Raw genomic sequence first — 13684 nt, 5'->3', positions numbered from 1 at the left:
GGGCATACTGAATTTATGGCTTTCCTGGAGGAAAAAAGAGGAGAGGAAAAATGAGAAACTTTTGGATAAATGTCACATGTTTTGCCTTAAAATTATTTTGAAGGAATTGACAAAGGCTGAAGACCAGTTTAACAAAATAATAGAACAGTACCAGGAAGAAAGATTTGCTTGTTTGGCATACTATGGAATTGGAAGAGTATACCTCAGACAAAACAGGTTAGTATAATATTAAGCTTCAATATTTGATGCAGAAATTATATTCAAGAAGTCATGGGTGTGTTCTTTTAATTATTCTTTATTAAGCACTAAATTCATATATCGAACTGACTTACTACAATTTTAAATTTGTTACTGTTAAGGATGTTATGGAAGCCACCGAATCCAGCAGGCTCCAGGACATGGGGATTCCTCCTTCCCTGCTCTGCAGTGTAGCCGGGTGCACTCAAAGGCCCAGGAGGTCTCTCTGCCCCAGTCTGATCGATGTGACTGTTGTTCCTGTTTGCAACTTTGGCCAGTAGCAAGGCTGAGCACATGTCCCAGAGAGGCACATATGCACACACAGGACACTTAACACAGCTCGCCACACAGACTACCACAGGCAGAGTGGCGCTCGCCTATAGCCCTACCAGAACTAATGTCAAACGTAACTACAGATAGCCGAGGCCTGTTTCTTCTCTCTGACTGATCAGGATTGAAGTTCACTAGTGAAAACAAGCATGCCCTCACTCTCCAGATTCACAAGCACACCCACATTCATGGATCCCTTGAATACCCTCTCAGTCTGCCTGGTATCCATGCCCAGACCCTGGGCCCCTTACCCAGCCACCAGCTCAGACCTCAAGTCTTTCCAGGTTCAGGTCTCCTCCTGCTCACTTGAGCTCACTGGTCAAGCAAACCTTGAAGTTTGCTGGTGGATCACATGTGCACACACAGGATTAAATTCACTGGGGAAAAATAAACACACCCAAGTTTTTCCAGTTGCTGCCATTTAGGCCTGTCACACATAACACCCTGGCCTCTCCAGTTGCTGACACATACCTACAGGGCCTGTGAACCATGACCTCTCCTCCAGTTGCTGGCATGTAGACCTTTCAATACATAAATGTACATGTGCACAGTCTCTCCAGGTGCTGGCACCTATAAGCTCTATGACCTGTGGTCATAGATATAGCCAGGATCTGTAAGCCCTGTGGCTCGCAGTCCCTTCCCCAGTTGCTGGCACCTGGATGTCTCTTGCACACCAGTTGTTAGCACCTAGACCTACAGGCCCTGAGACCTGTGGCCTTTTCTCCAGTTGCTTGCACTTAGACTGCTTCTTAATACTACATTGGTGTTAAGGAGTTTTTCTCCCGATTTCAGTGACAGTTTTACGTGCCATGTAGAAGAGTTATTGATATATGTTCTGAACATCTTGTACCTATCTTAAACTTCAGATTTGCAGATGCGCTGGATCAGTTTATGAAATCACAAACAATGGTTAATCATAAGATTGTGCCTGGAGTATTAACATGGCCCACAACATCTAAGGTCATTGAAGAGACACGAATAGAGAATTTACAGGTACGTTAATAAACGCTGTTCTGTCAAACAGAGCCTTCCAATGCGTGTGTTAAAACTTYAGTGTATTTCACCAAGATCTGTAGCGTGAATCCTCAGGTTTCCCCCACCACCACCATTACCAAGAAGGTGAGGGAGGGGCAAAAGGGAGTGTTGGGTGTGGAACAGCCGCTACAAGTGGTGTTGCTCACCGTCTAGAGTGTTCTTAGTGCCAAGGCCTGGTCTTTGTAGGGATGGAGTGGGGGGCTTTTTGTTTTTGTTTTTTTTTTTTTTTTTTTGGTGTGTGTATGTGTGATGCTAAATTGTATGTTGGAAAGCAACCCAGTTACAACACAAGGTGGTCTGTTTAAGGGTCTATGCTTGGATATTTTTATGTAATAACATAGTTCCAATCTGCTCTTACAAGTGATTTGTTATGGGCTAACTTCTTAGTTGCATGTCATCAAACTTCAAGTAGATGTGAACACTATATACAATATAATGGTAGAGAGACCTGAATAAAATTGGAATAAGTGAGAATGTGAAGTTGAAAATAACAACAGTGATGCTATAATTAAAACCAAAGGGGGATTTAACTTTATAGTTCTTGGTAAATGCAGTGGGAGTTTTATGGTAACGTTCCTTGTTTGACTTGAAAATTCTAACTTGTGGTTCTGACACTACACATTACTCTTTTGCACACTGAGCAGTCTTGTTGTGGTGGTGTGTGGTGGTTTTTTTTGTTTGTTTGTTTTTAAATATACTATATTCAAGTCACTGTTAATCTGTGAAGGGTTTCCAGAAAAACTCATGCCCTGAAAGACAAGGCATTCAACCTACTCTCTCCGTGGAGCTAGTCTGACACAGCAGAGCTTGTTAGGTTGTTCAGTGTATGAACATGGCTATGTCTTTTACCTGTTTTGTTGTGGAAATGGTGCTGCTGTTCCATAACAGTGTGTCTGACCTGATAATTTCTGTTAGACCCCAAGCCGACACTGTAGTAATCTGGCCTATATATGGATAGTCTGGGGCTGCCGGAGAGTGGGATGCAGCTATCTGAAATACTGTAATTGGGGGTTTGTTTGTATCTAATAATATTTTATTCATCTGGTCTTAGGGCCAGCCCTGTGAGACTTGGGTTGACTTTATATAAAGCCTCTCTAATGTCTTTACCTCATACTTTTTATTCTGGGAGAATTTACAAGCTCTAGTGCAGGGCCAGATCTGAGCTGTCTCTGTGTATGTGCCTGGTACAGTAACCCAGATGAGGCACTCCTGAAATTCTGGGAAGTGTCACAAATGAACAGAAACACGGTTCTAGTGGCATTGTCCGAGCGATCTGGCCCATCGTTTTTGGTAGTAGAGACCTTGCTATATCATCATGCGCTTAGAATTGCGAAGTGTGTACAACCTTAGTCTGATAAAACTCCATGCAGGGAAGCTCTGTGTACTTAGCTGATAGCAGTTCAAACAAATTTTTGAATGTTTTGGCATAAAAAGGCAAGCTTCTGTAACTTTCATTAGAAAAGAGTTGTTTTCTTCGTATTAGTTGCCTCTTGATGAAAAAACGATGTCTCTTTCACTCCAGAATTTCCTAAAAGCTTATAAGTAGATGTTTGATCTTTTACTGGTTTGTGTGCAATTTGTCTGATATCATTTTGTATTTCTTAGTTGATGTTAAAGAATTGTATTGAGGAATGCAAGTTCCCTCCAGAACCAGATGCAGTTTGCCGTTATCATCAATGCCATGGCCACTCCAAAATCCAAATATTTTTTACAGACCCAGACTTTAAGGTAAACTTTAGTTTAAAAGAGTTTGGGAAATAAAACTCCTTGTTTGCATATTTTCTGTCCCTTTTCGTATTAGAGGGCTATCTGGAAAATACAGTTCTAACATATCTTCTCTTAAATTGTGCACTGTTTTCTGTTCCTTTTAAAGATGTTAAATTCCTAATTTTAGGGCTTTATACGTATTGCTTGCTGTCAGCAGTGTAAAGTGGAGTTTCATATCAGCTGTTGGAAAAAATTGAAAACTACAAAATACAGTGATAAAAATGATAAGGTAAGATCTGTGTCACAGGAGAAGCATTTTATTCCTTCTTTTACAAGTAAGGATTTTAGCATTCAGTTGTTTGTGTTAAGAGCTACAGCCTGATGTTCTTCCCATACTGAAATGATTACTTTTTCTTTTTGGGGGGAGGAGAGGTAGGGAAGTGGAGAGTCTTGCAAAGCTGTATTAATATGCAAGTGTGGGTAAAGCCTGCAGCTTTCTACAGATGAAAGGCCTCTCTGAAGGCTTACGATGTTTAGCCTGTTTTTCTTGCATCATTTATTTCCTCCCATATGAAAGTTTGATTCCTTCCTCACTCTTGCTGTTGAAGCAACAGTCTGAAATTAAGTGCACCTAAAGAAATTTTGCAAAAGACAATTTTGGCAACCAGGATAATATTAAGGGAAATCTAGGGAGATTATGAACTGATAAACTAATATTCCTAATGTTGTTTCTTGAACCTAAAGTTGGAGGGAGAGGGCTTTACTATAGCTTTCAGAATAAGGGGTATATGCCACAGATACAGGACCCTTATGATTTGCAGTCCTCACCCAGTTTCCTAGGACTTGCTTTCCTCATCCAGTGAGATTTGAGGCCCATGCTAGCTTTAAATACCTTGGTCACCTCAAATTAAGTAACTGTAATCTGTATAGGAACACAGAATTTGTATGAATTAAATGTTTTCCTTGTGTAACTCATTTTCTGTTACAGGATTTTCTTCAAGAGTTATGTTTCACTCCTGATTGTACAGGCCTTATTTCAAAAATAGTTATTTTCAGTTCTTCTGGTCTGATAAAATGTGAAGTAAGTAAATAAGAAATATGAATATCATCTTTAAAATAGTTACTCCAGTAGAGTAGATRCATTCTAGTCTTGACTTTAACCACAAACTCATAAGTAGTATGCTATCTTCATTACAGAATCTGAATATTATTTAGAAACTTTAACTGTTCTTCAGCCTGGTGGAATAGGTGTCGCCTTATGGTATTGGTAGTTCCTTTACAGTTATATAGGAGAGCTCTCGTTGATGGGAACTGCAGCTTTATTTTATATTTAGTATGCACAAGATAGAAGGAACTTGGTTAATTTAACTTTGAGCTAATCACGCTTGCTAAATAAGTCTATTAGGACAATGCTCTTACCCTCTGCAGAGTCACTGGAAGATGGATTCTTCTTCCTTGAGCAGTATTAGTCTGTGAGAAGCAAAAAATGATTGCGAAGTTTGCTTCCTGCCCACCAGTAAAGCAAAATGGCCTCCCATTCTTCCTGACTTTTAGTGTTCTCTTTCAACCTGCCTTTTCTGGGCATAAAGATGTGCTGCTATAGTCCAAGTTGTGGTAGTGGAAGGTACTGTTAGGTAGACCTTCGTAAGGCTTAATTAGCCTGCAAGGCTGCGTTATCTGTTTTGTACTGTTACTTTTATTTTTTCCTAAACATCAAATGAGTATGTCAATATTTCATTATATGCAAAATTAAAATTAATTTTAACTTAAAATTTAATTTAAATTTAATCAATATGATGTTACTTATTTTGGCAGTTTGAACAAAAAATCTCAAGAACTAAAGAACCTCCAAGAGCCGGTATTAAACAGAAATGTTCAAGGTAAGATCTCTACCATTTAAAATTAAGTTGAATCAAATGGAAAACAAAATTTTTCACTAGGATTGGATTACATGCATTTTTAAGAATTGCTAAAATACTATAGATACTTTGGAAAGCTATTGTCGCCCTTTGCCTCTGAGATGATGTTCTTGAATTAGTTGAAATAAAATAAATTTTTGCTAGCCTTTGAATATAAATTGCTGCAGCCATCTTTAAGTCCTTATACCTGAAAGCAACTTTCATTGTGAAATCTGTGGGCAGTGAAGTGACATGTTTGGCGAAACTCTGATTTGGAGGCTATATGTAGACCTCATGGACTGTCTCCACTTTGCTCTTGATGAATATCCTTCATTTGGTGCTAAGCTGCTTAACTGGAACGCTAGAAGAATGGCTGACTGCTACTCGTCTTAATGGATTGGTCGTCTTAAGTAAACATGCAGTGAAAAGTTGAGTGCGTCTAGATTAGTAATACCACCTCTATGTTCAGTCTGAGATTGCAAGGGTAGTTCTTACAGGAATTGCTGCGTGGCGTMTGTTCAACACCATTATTCCACAGCGCTTAATATCTAACAAACTTTATATGAATGCTTAGAAAGTGTAAAGAAAAAACACTTTTAATGATGCTGTATAGCTTTGACATAACTGAGCTTGCACTTTTTGCTCAAGTAAGGTTATAAGTAATGAGGCATCATGCTGAGAGGATAAACTAAATTCATAAGAAAAGTCAAATCCAATATTAATATTTTGTGCAAAATGTTAAGGTATAGATTTAAAAAACCCCTTTTGATAGTGTTTCAGGCACTCGATCCTAGTTCAGGAATTATTAGTGGGAGTAAAAGTAATTGCAGGATTCTTGAGGATATTCTTACACTAGTATACTTGATTTTTATGAAATTGTAATGAAATTGTGGTCTCTTAATAACTTTAAAATGAAAACTATATTATACTTAATAGTCAAATGGAAGCTTATAAATATTGTAAGAAATGGCAAATAATTTAATATGCCAGAGGAGTTAAGCATGTTTATTTCTGCTATCATTAGGCTCACTGCTTAATTGCTTTTATCAGTCTTAGGAAGTTAAAAATGAAACAAGAAAAAAAATTACGAAGAAAACGTGCACGAGAAGATGCACTGAATTCTGCAAAAAAGAAAACAGAAGAAAACCGAATGGGAAATGAACCATCTCCATGCAGTGGTCACAGTGGTATGTGGAAATACGGATTATTGTTAAAAGTTATTATGAGGTAGCATAAATAGCATTCTGAATGTCCTAAATCAAATTATAACAGAATACTAATAGTGAATGTAATTCCCCCTTAAAAAAGACTTGCATTTATACTTAAAAGTAGAACTGAACTAAAAGTAATCTTGATTTCTAAGTAACTAAGTTGTTAGTGTATGGCTGTTTAAGTTTCTTTAAGAAAACTTTTATTCTTGTTTCACTGATTCATGAATAGGCACTGAGAGGGCAGAGGCTCAAATTTTACCTTATGTATTTAAAAGTGGTTTTTAGAAAAAGCTTTGCATTCTAAAAGTTAGGATACAGCTACAGAAAAAAATAAAAACTGAGGTCAGATAAAGAAAGAACAATTTCCGAACTGGAGAAATTGCAGTAACTTTAAAAGCATGAGAAGGCAAGGGGGAAAAAGATACTTCCACATGCAAGCCCGTTGTTCCTTAATGGGATAGAACAAAGGTTTGCTTCTGCATGTGTGCTTGGTTATTCACAAGCGTGCCTTGGCACTGGGAGCTGATGCTTGGAGGATGCCCACATGCATAAATCTGTACAGACAATTGCTTGAAGCTACTTTTGCTGGCAGGTAATAACTCTCTAATGTCAAGTTGAGGTAAGGAGCTAAGGATTGTTTCTCTGTATAAAGCAAATATAAAATTGACAAAACAGTTTTAAAATGATAAGGATAGCTTCTATAGAAGGTTGGTTACGTTTTTGAACCAATTTTAAGTCTTGTGGTAAAGCCAATTAAAAAAAAAATACAACTTAGTTCAGATTATCTGTACTTGACCACAATTAAAGAATATCAACTTTAAAAAGACGTGAAATCTTGTCTTTGTCCTATTACAGGTCATGTTCAGTGCGTGTATGCTGGTGATCGAGTCCTGCAGCGTATTATTCAAAATGCCGAGCAAATAAAAACAGGTGTTCATGATGTTTCCAAACTATTAAAGGAATTACTTTCATGGTGTGCTATCAGTGAGGAAAATTACATGTCATATTCTGAAATTACCAGCATGTCACATGAAGTGATGGAGCAGCTCATCAGTTACTTAATTCAGAAAAAAAGCAAAGTGAAAACAAGGGTTTTTATTCATGTGCTGAGTGAGCTGGAAGAAGTAGATCCTAAATTACACAAGTGGATGAAACATCTTAACAATTTGGGTAGGTCATATGTTTAAATAACAGCGGAAGAACTTAACATGTCATAATCGTTCAGTTTACGAATGAAAAGATAACCTCCCTGCTCTCTAGTCTTGCCTCCTTAGCTTTAGATCCTAAAACAAAGCTATTTTTTTATTTGCTTGATCCTTAGTCCTACTTTCTTTTCTAGAAATCCTGCAATCAGTAACAGAGGAACAACCTCATTTGTCTCAGCAGAGACTTGCAGAAAAAGTAAAGCATTTTAATGTGGGCAGGGCTTTGCCAGTGTAGAAAAAAAGAATCAAGAGTTTCTAAATCTTGAAAGTCCAGAATAGTTTTAAATAAGAATAGGTGTAAATCATTTCCTTCTGGAAAACAAATCACAATTTTTTTTTAATTTATTTTTTGTCATGTAACTTTAGCTGCCTATATAACTTGGAAGTTATTTAACTTGATGTTTTTGGTAGTGTTGGCTTGCTGTGCAGTTTCCTATTGAGTTTGTACGTGAATGAAGATGAAAACTTTGTTACAGACAAAATAGGTATCAAAGATGCCAAAAATTTGGACAAAACTTTTTTTTTTTTTAATTCTATTATGTTTCTTCCATGTCCTTAAAGAATTTATATTTATTTCTTAAACTGATTGTTCAATAAAAGTAAACTTTATATAAACTCATAGATAACTTTCCATTGCATTTTGCAAGATAAGAATAGGTTTTCCATATTCTGTTTTAGCTACCTTATATTTAGTATCTGGAACAAACTGTTTCTCTTTGAAGAAGAATATCACACTTTAAGCACTAAATGAGCTCTGAGGCCTGAATGAAATGTTGGCTTTTTTCTTCTCTTTTAGGCCTGAAAGCTACAAAGACCTTTCTCCTTCAGTATGGACATTTTTTAAAAGAGCTTGACCTTTGTATTTTATCCACACTCTGGAATGAAAAATATGGTAATAAACTGGACTATGTGATGACCAGTTCTGAAGACAACGAAATTCTTGATTATTTCCTACAAGCACCTTTGGAGAAAGCCCGTTGTTTTATATGGCTTTTAGAAGATAACAGAGAAAAATATACATTTCTTCATCAAGCTTTAGACGAATTCTTTGATAAAATGGGTAAATATGTAAAGCTCTTCATTCGTATGAGCACTGTACTTTGCCTGTTTTTATGCTTCACTTGATGTGCTCAATAAAGTGACGAAATTCAGCTGATTACTAACCACCTCATTAATGCAATCTTCTGTGTTCAGTGCTTAAAATGCAGCATAGTTTAAAAAGGCAAGCTGTCCTTTTAAAGGCTACATTCTACTGTGTGTGTCCAGTTTTCCAAGGCTGGTGCCCAAACTTACCTTTACGCAGTCCAACCAAAATAAGTCCACTCAAAATAACTACTTCTTCCTAAGTCTTAGGAAGATTCTGCAACTGCAGTCTTTGAGATGCTTTGATGATGTTTGATGAAGGAGGATTATAATGATTATTACTATATTTTCATAGTTCAGTGTTATAAATTACATGAAAAAGTACTGTTTCTGTTTAAAAAAATGACTTTAATTGTTATTCTTTCAATAGATGACCCTACCATTATATTAAAGAAGCAGGAAAATGAAGATATGTCAGTAAGTTAACTTAATGTCTATTTTGATATAAATTCAAAAACAAACAAGTGTTTGCATTTCATAAAATGTGCAAAAGTGAATGAGAAACGTGTTATTTTACATCATCTTCAGATGTGATAGAGATTTACAATTTATTCTTTTTGGCCCGCTCCCCATTTCTTAAAGTATTTGAAGACTGCATTCCTTTTTTCCTAAACTTTTGTCAGTAAAATATTTGTTCAGGATATTCTCTTTAGTGAAAACCCAAACTAACAATTTTGGGTTGGTACATTTTAGCTCAATGATTTGAAGGAGGAAGATAAGAGGGAGTTGCAGTGAAAGCAGAGGGGGATGCGGTGATGTGTTCTATCTGCTCTTTCAGATGGGGCAAATAAGGCAGTCTGGTGCATGGGGGTAGCATTTACATACTGCTTGATAACAGCAGTTTAATGTTAAATGTAAAAAAGGTCTCTCTAAAAGTAGCATTGGGGAACTGTGGGGGGGAAAAAAAGTGTGCCCAACTTGCAACAAACAGACTTTTGCTAGTTGCCCTATCTGCATATTCACCATAATAACTGAAATCGAAGCCTGATTCTTTCTTGAATGTGCATAATTTGTAGTAATACTAATCATACCGTATATTTCACAGTCCAAAGCAACACGTGAGGAGGAAGTGCAACCCAGCTTTACTTTCAGATGTCTTTAAATTGTAGGGCTAGGAATTAGAAATTGTCTCTACTGATAAGCAAAGTAAATTTGAAGGGATCGAGATGACAAGTGTTTTGCATTTGCACTACAATTTTTGCAGATGCTTTTCAGATTAAAGCCATAACTTTTAAAAACAACATCATTCTGAATCACCTCTTGGTTAGTATCTTGAGCCTTAATAGGGTCTTTTTAGCTGGCAGAAGTGTATTATGTGATTTCAGTTAATTATGTGTTTGAAGCACTCTCCTTTAAAATTGCTCTAGCCTCCAGATTAACTGATCCATATAAAACCAAGATTTACTTCTGATATACAGAATAAATGTTTAGAGTTAATTGGTTAATAGGTATCTTAAGAGGCTGTGCAATCCTTTGCTGCTCTTGAGTTTCATGACTATTAGAAATCCGAGAAGGAAATTAAAGCCATCACAATCAAACTACTTCTCAAATAAACTCATGATTAATGATGCTTTTGGTAGGTAGGTAACTTAACCTATAATCAGCCCCTTTAAAAGGGGAAGATGCATTTTTAGTTCCTTCATTGCTTATCTTAGTAGAAATTTGAACAAAACTTTCAGTAAGTTGTTTGCTTCTCATTTCCCACATGAAGCTGCGCTATGTGATGTTACAGCTGCCTAATTATGGAATGACAGATGCAATTTTTGCTTCATGTAAAGAGTAAGCAGCAGAAATATAACAGTGACCGAATATCTTGCTTTTAAAAGTCCTGTATATTTAAGGAGGAGAATGATGAAAAACAGAATGGATAAGGTTTTGCAAGCTTTGTTCCTGTTTGTGTATTTCAGCTGGGGGCAGGTAGGGGRAAATGTATGCCTAACCCCGTAAATCTTTGCTTTTTTGACAAGAGTGAGAATTTAATTTGAAATTTTTAAATTGACATTCTGGTTTTGGAAACATTGTAATTTTATTCTGATGAAAAACTAGTAACTTTATTTTTTTTCTATTTCAGACTAATGGTATCAAAGTTAAAAACAAAAACAGAAAGAAAAAATCAAAAGACTCACGGGTCAGTAATGTTTTAGCTGTTTACTATAAATAGATTATTTATTTACTGGAACTGCTAAGAGCTTATATGTATAGAGACTGTTTTCCTAAATAACTTGTGGAGACTCAATCTTGAGGTAGTTTTCCCTGAAGTAGAAAATACTGTAAAGACCCAATTAATACAATTTTAATTATTTTGTTACAATTGGAATTTGTCATCGTAAAAGAGGTTTTTAAATTTGAAAAAAAAAAAAATCAGTTATTTATAGCGCTAGCCTTGATCATGTACAAATACCCTCCGTCTTTCCACCAAGAATGCCTTCATACTAAACCACTGTTTTGATCTTCATTTCCCATATGGGGAAAAAGATGAACCTTCTGTGAATACGGTAGAGCATGAGAGGAAGAATCAGAACTACTGTAACTACCTGTACACTGCACTATGTAATTAATATTTTATACTCCACTTCATTTTGCAATGGCAAGTTAACATATTTGGAGAAAGACACTCTGCGAGTCATTTTGAGAAAGCAAAATGTGTCCTTACACCTCTCATAAAATAGATTTGAAGTTGTATCTTCAACTGTCTTTTCTGATAATTTTTAAGGGCATATCAGTGACTGAAGAAGCAAAGAATGTTGCATTTAATGCTCAGAAAAATATGATTTCAGTAAACGTTCAGTACTTTATAGATGTTACGAGGAATAATATCCTAGTTGGCATGTATGCTGTCTTTTGTCCTGCTTTTTGGGGATCTTGCTTTACTGAAGGCATCAAATACAATCTTTCTGATTTTCTTCCATGTACCCAGCCTTTCTTTTTTTAAGTTTTATTAGAATTTCAAAAGTTAAGTTAGGGTCTTTACTATTGTCATTAACTGGGTTTTTCTATTCCTGTCTTAGATCCACRTATACAAATCTATGTTTTTCTAAAGTTACTAGATTAAAAAAAAAAACTAAATAAAATGCTTATAATGGTGAACATAAGAATAAGAGGACTAATATTAAAACCATGTGGAACTAGGGGTAACTGAGAACGAACTTGTAGTAAAATTACTAAAGCTTGATGGGTCTCAAATGTAAAGGAAGGGATTCTTGGAAAGACAGTTGATATGCAGCCYAATGGAAAGAAGTTAAACAGAAGTGTTAGCAAAAAATGAGGCCATAGGGTTTTTTTGTTGTTGTTGTTTGCTTACTTTGTTTTCTTTGTAATCTGAACTTGGTGAAAAATCAGACACATTTAGGATTTAAATGAAATCAGTAAAAAAGACACAGGCTGGGCTGAATATCCCGATTTCTCCATCCAGAATAAGTTCTGAAGAAGAAACTAGTAATTTAAATATTAAAAACTTTCTGGAGAGGGTGCAGTATGGGTAATTATACTTATCTGGTTGAGTTTTGCAGTTCATTTTCTGGTATCTGAACACAGTAAAGTTACAGAACAGCATTCTTGGTAAATAAGTCACTCAGACTCTTTAGAGCGGATCATTTTGTATATGCTATTGTGAGATTAAAAATAATAATCTGTTTTTAATTAGTCTATTTTAGTATTGTCCAGTGGAGTTAGTACAGCGCCACGAGAAGAAGAAAAGATATTTATAGAAGAAGATACTTTGTAAGTACCATCGTGCAATTTTGCTTCATTGCCCAAACTTCAAAGTGCTTTGCAGGTAACAGAGAAGATAGAAACTTAAAAACGCCAAGTCTGGGTTCACATCTCAGTGTTTTTTTGATATGGCCTTGGTATAAGCTTGTATAGAGCCATTACTTCTGTGCCTCCAGGATGGGTGTAAGGAGTTTTATTTGGTAATTAACCTTTTAAAGACTCTAAGAGGCAACTGCATGGTGACCTGGCTTAGGCTAAAAACTGTTCTTTCAAGTAGGATCTTCCTTTCCTCCTATTCCATTTTAATGTAAGAAGAAATTGGTTGACAAATTTGTATGTATTCCRTCGGTCACAGCTGCACTTTGCCATCCAAACCAATTCAAGCAGGTGTGATGCTGAACTGAGATCCTCATAGCACTGGCTCAGAATGTGTGTGACTCTGAATTTATCAGGAGTTAACTCTTGCGTTCTCTAATAAGCGAGCGAAAACAGGCTTAGATGGGAAAAGTGCTGGACAGAGCTAAGCCTTGTTACTGCTAGTTGATAGCAGGTCATTTATTATCTGTCCTAAGAATTTTAGCAGTTAAGTATTCTGGGGATAATGTTTGTTCTGGTTCTTAGAAAACGGTTTGGTTTTGGGGTGTTTTTATAGGACTATGTAGTTACCATGAGTTGTTTTCAGTATATGTGAAAAATATGATTACTTTCTGAGAAAAATTACTGTTCATATGCTTTTTTTTACTCTTACAGAGATTTTATGAATCCTTATGAACCATTTGTAATCCCAGACTATCTTCGGGGTCAAATGGAGGAATTTGAAGCTCTCTGTGATGTTTCAAATAGTAACGGTTATCAAAGTCTTTTGGATAATAACTTGGATCCAACCTGTGAGAGTTTATATGAGTATGTATACATTTCTGTGTTCAGCAGTTTTAAGGATTTAATTTTCTAGCTTATATGCATGTAAATCCTGTACCTTTGCATTAGAGAATTAGTGTTACTGTACTTCCAGAAAGAAGCGGCAGTAGTAGTCAGGAATAAAACATCTTCAATTCTTGGAGAAGCAATTGACAATGACTAATACTACGAAAACTGTGTTTTTAGACCAGTGCAGGAAAACTAAGGCCTTACATGCACATTCACAAATGTAAGTTCAAGTAACAAAGGAAAACAGTCAGATAAGAACTGGAGTTTTGCCCCCCCCCCC

General features: G+C 36.1%; 1 protein-coding gene across 15 annotated transcripts in view; it reads left to right on the top strand.

Annotated features, from left to right (window-relative positions):
* The window catches only part of TTC3 (tetratricopeptide repeat domain 3), a 68667-nt gene that overhangs the window by 31842 nt on the left and 23141 nt on the right, over positions 1 to 13684 (top strand). For all 15 annotated transcript variants that reach the window (XM_026077690.1, XM_026077687.1, XM_026077688.1 and 12 more), the window contains 13 exons: positions 104 to 216; positions 1434 to 1560; positions 3208 to 3330; positions 3497 to 3598; positions 4298 to 4390; positions 5125 to 5189; positions 6258 to 6394; positions 7274 to 7588; positions 8420 to 8683; positions 9137 to 9183; positions 10838 to 10894; positions 12410 to 12486; positions 13228 to 13380. In XM_026077690.1, the coding sequence (XP_025933475.1) occupies positions 104 to 216; positions 1434 to 1560; positions 3208 to 3330; positions 3497 to 3598; positions 4298 to 4390; positions 5125 to 5189; positions 6258 to 6394; positions 7274 to 7588; positions 8420 to 8683; positions 9137 to 9183; positions 10838 to 10894; positions 12410 to 12486; positions 13228 to 13380 (1673 nt within the window). The remainder of the gene's footprint in view (positions 1 to 103; positions 217 to 1433; positions 1561 to 3207; positions 3331 to 3496; positions 3599 to 4297; positions 4391 to 5124; positions 5190 to 6257; positions 6395 to 7273; positions 7589 to 8419; positions 8684 to 9136; positions 9184 to 10837; positions 10895 to 12409; positions 12487 to 13227; positions 13381 to 13684) is intronic.

Source organism: Apteryx rowi, unplaced genomic scaffold (genome assembly GCF_003343035.1).
Source record: "Apteryx rowi isolate R43461 unplaced genomic scaffold, aptRow1 scaffold_46, whole genome shotgun sequence".
Taxonomy (NCBI): domain Eukaryota; kingdom Metazoa; phylum Chordata; class Aves; order Apterygiformes; family Apterygidae; genus Apteryx; species Apteryx rowi.
This window is presented reverse-complemented; position numbering and strand designations above follow the sequence as displayed.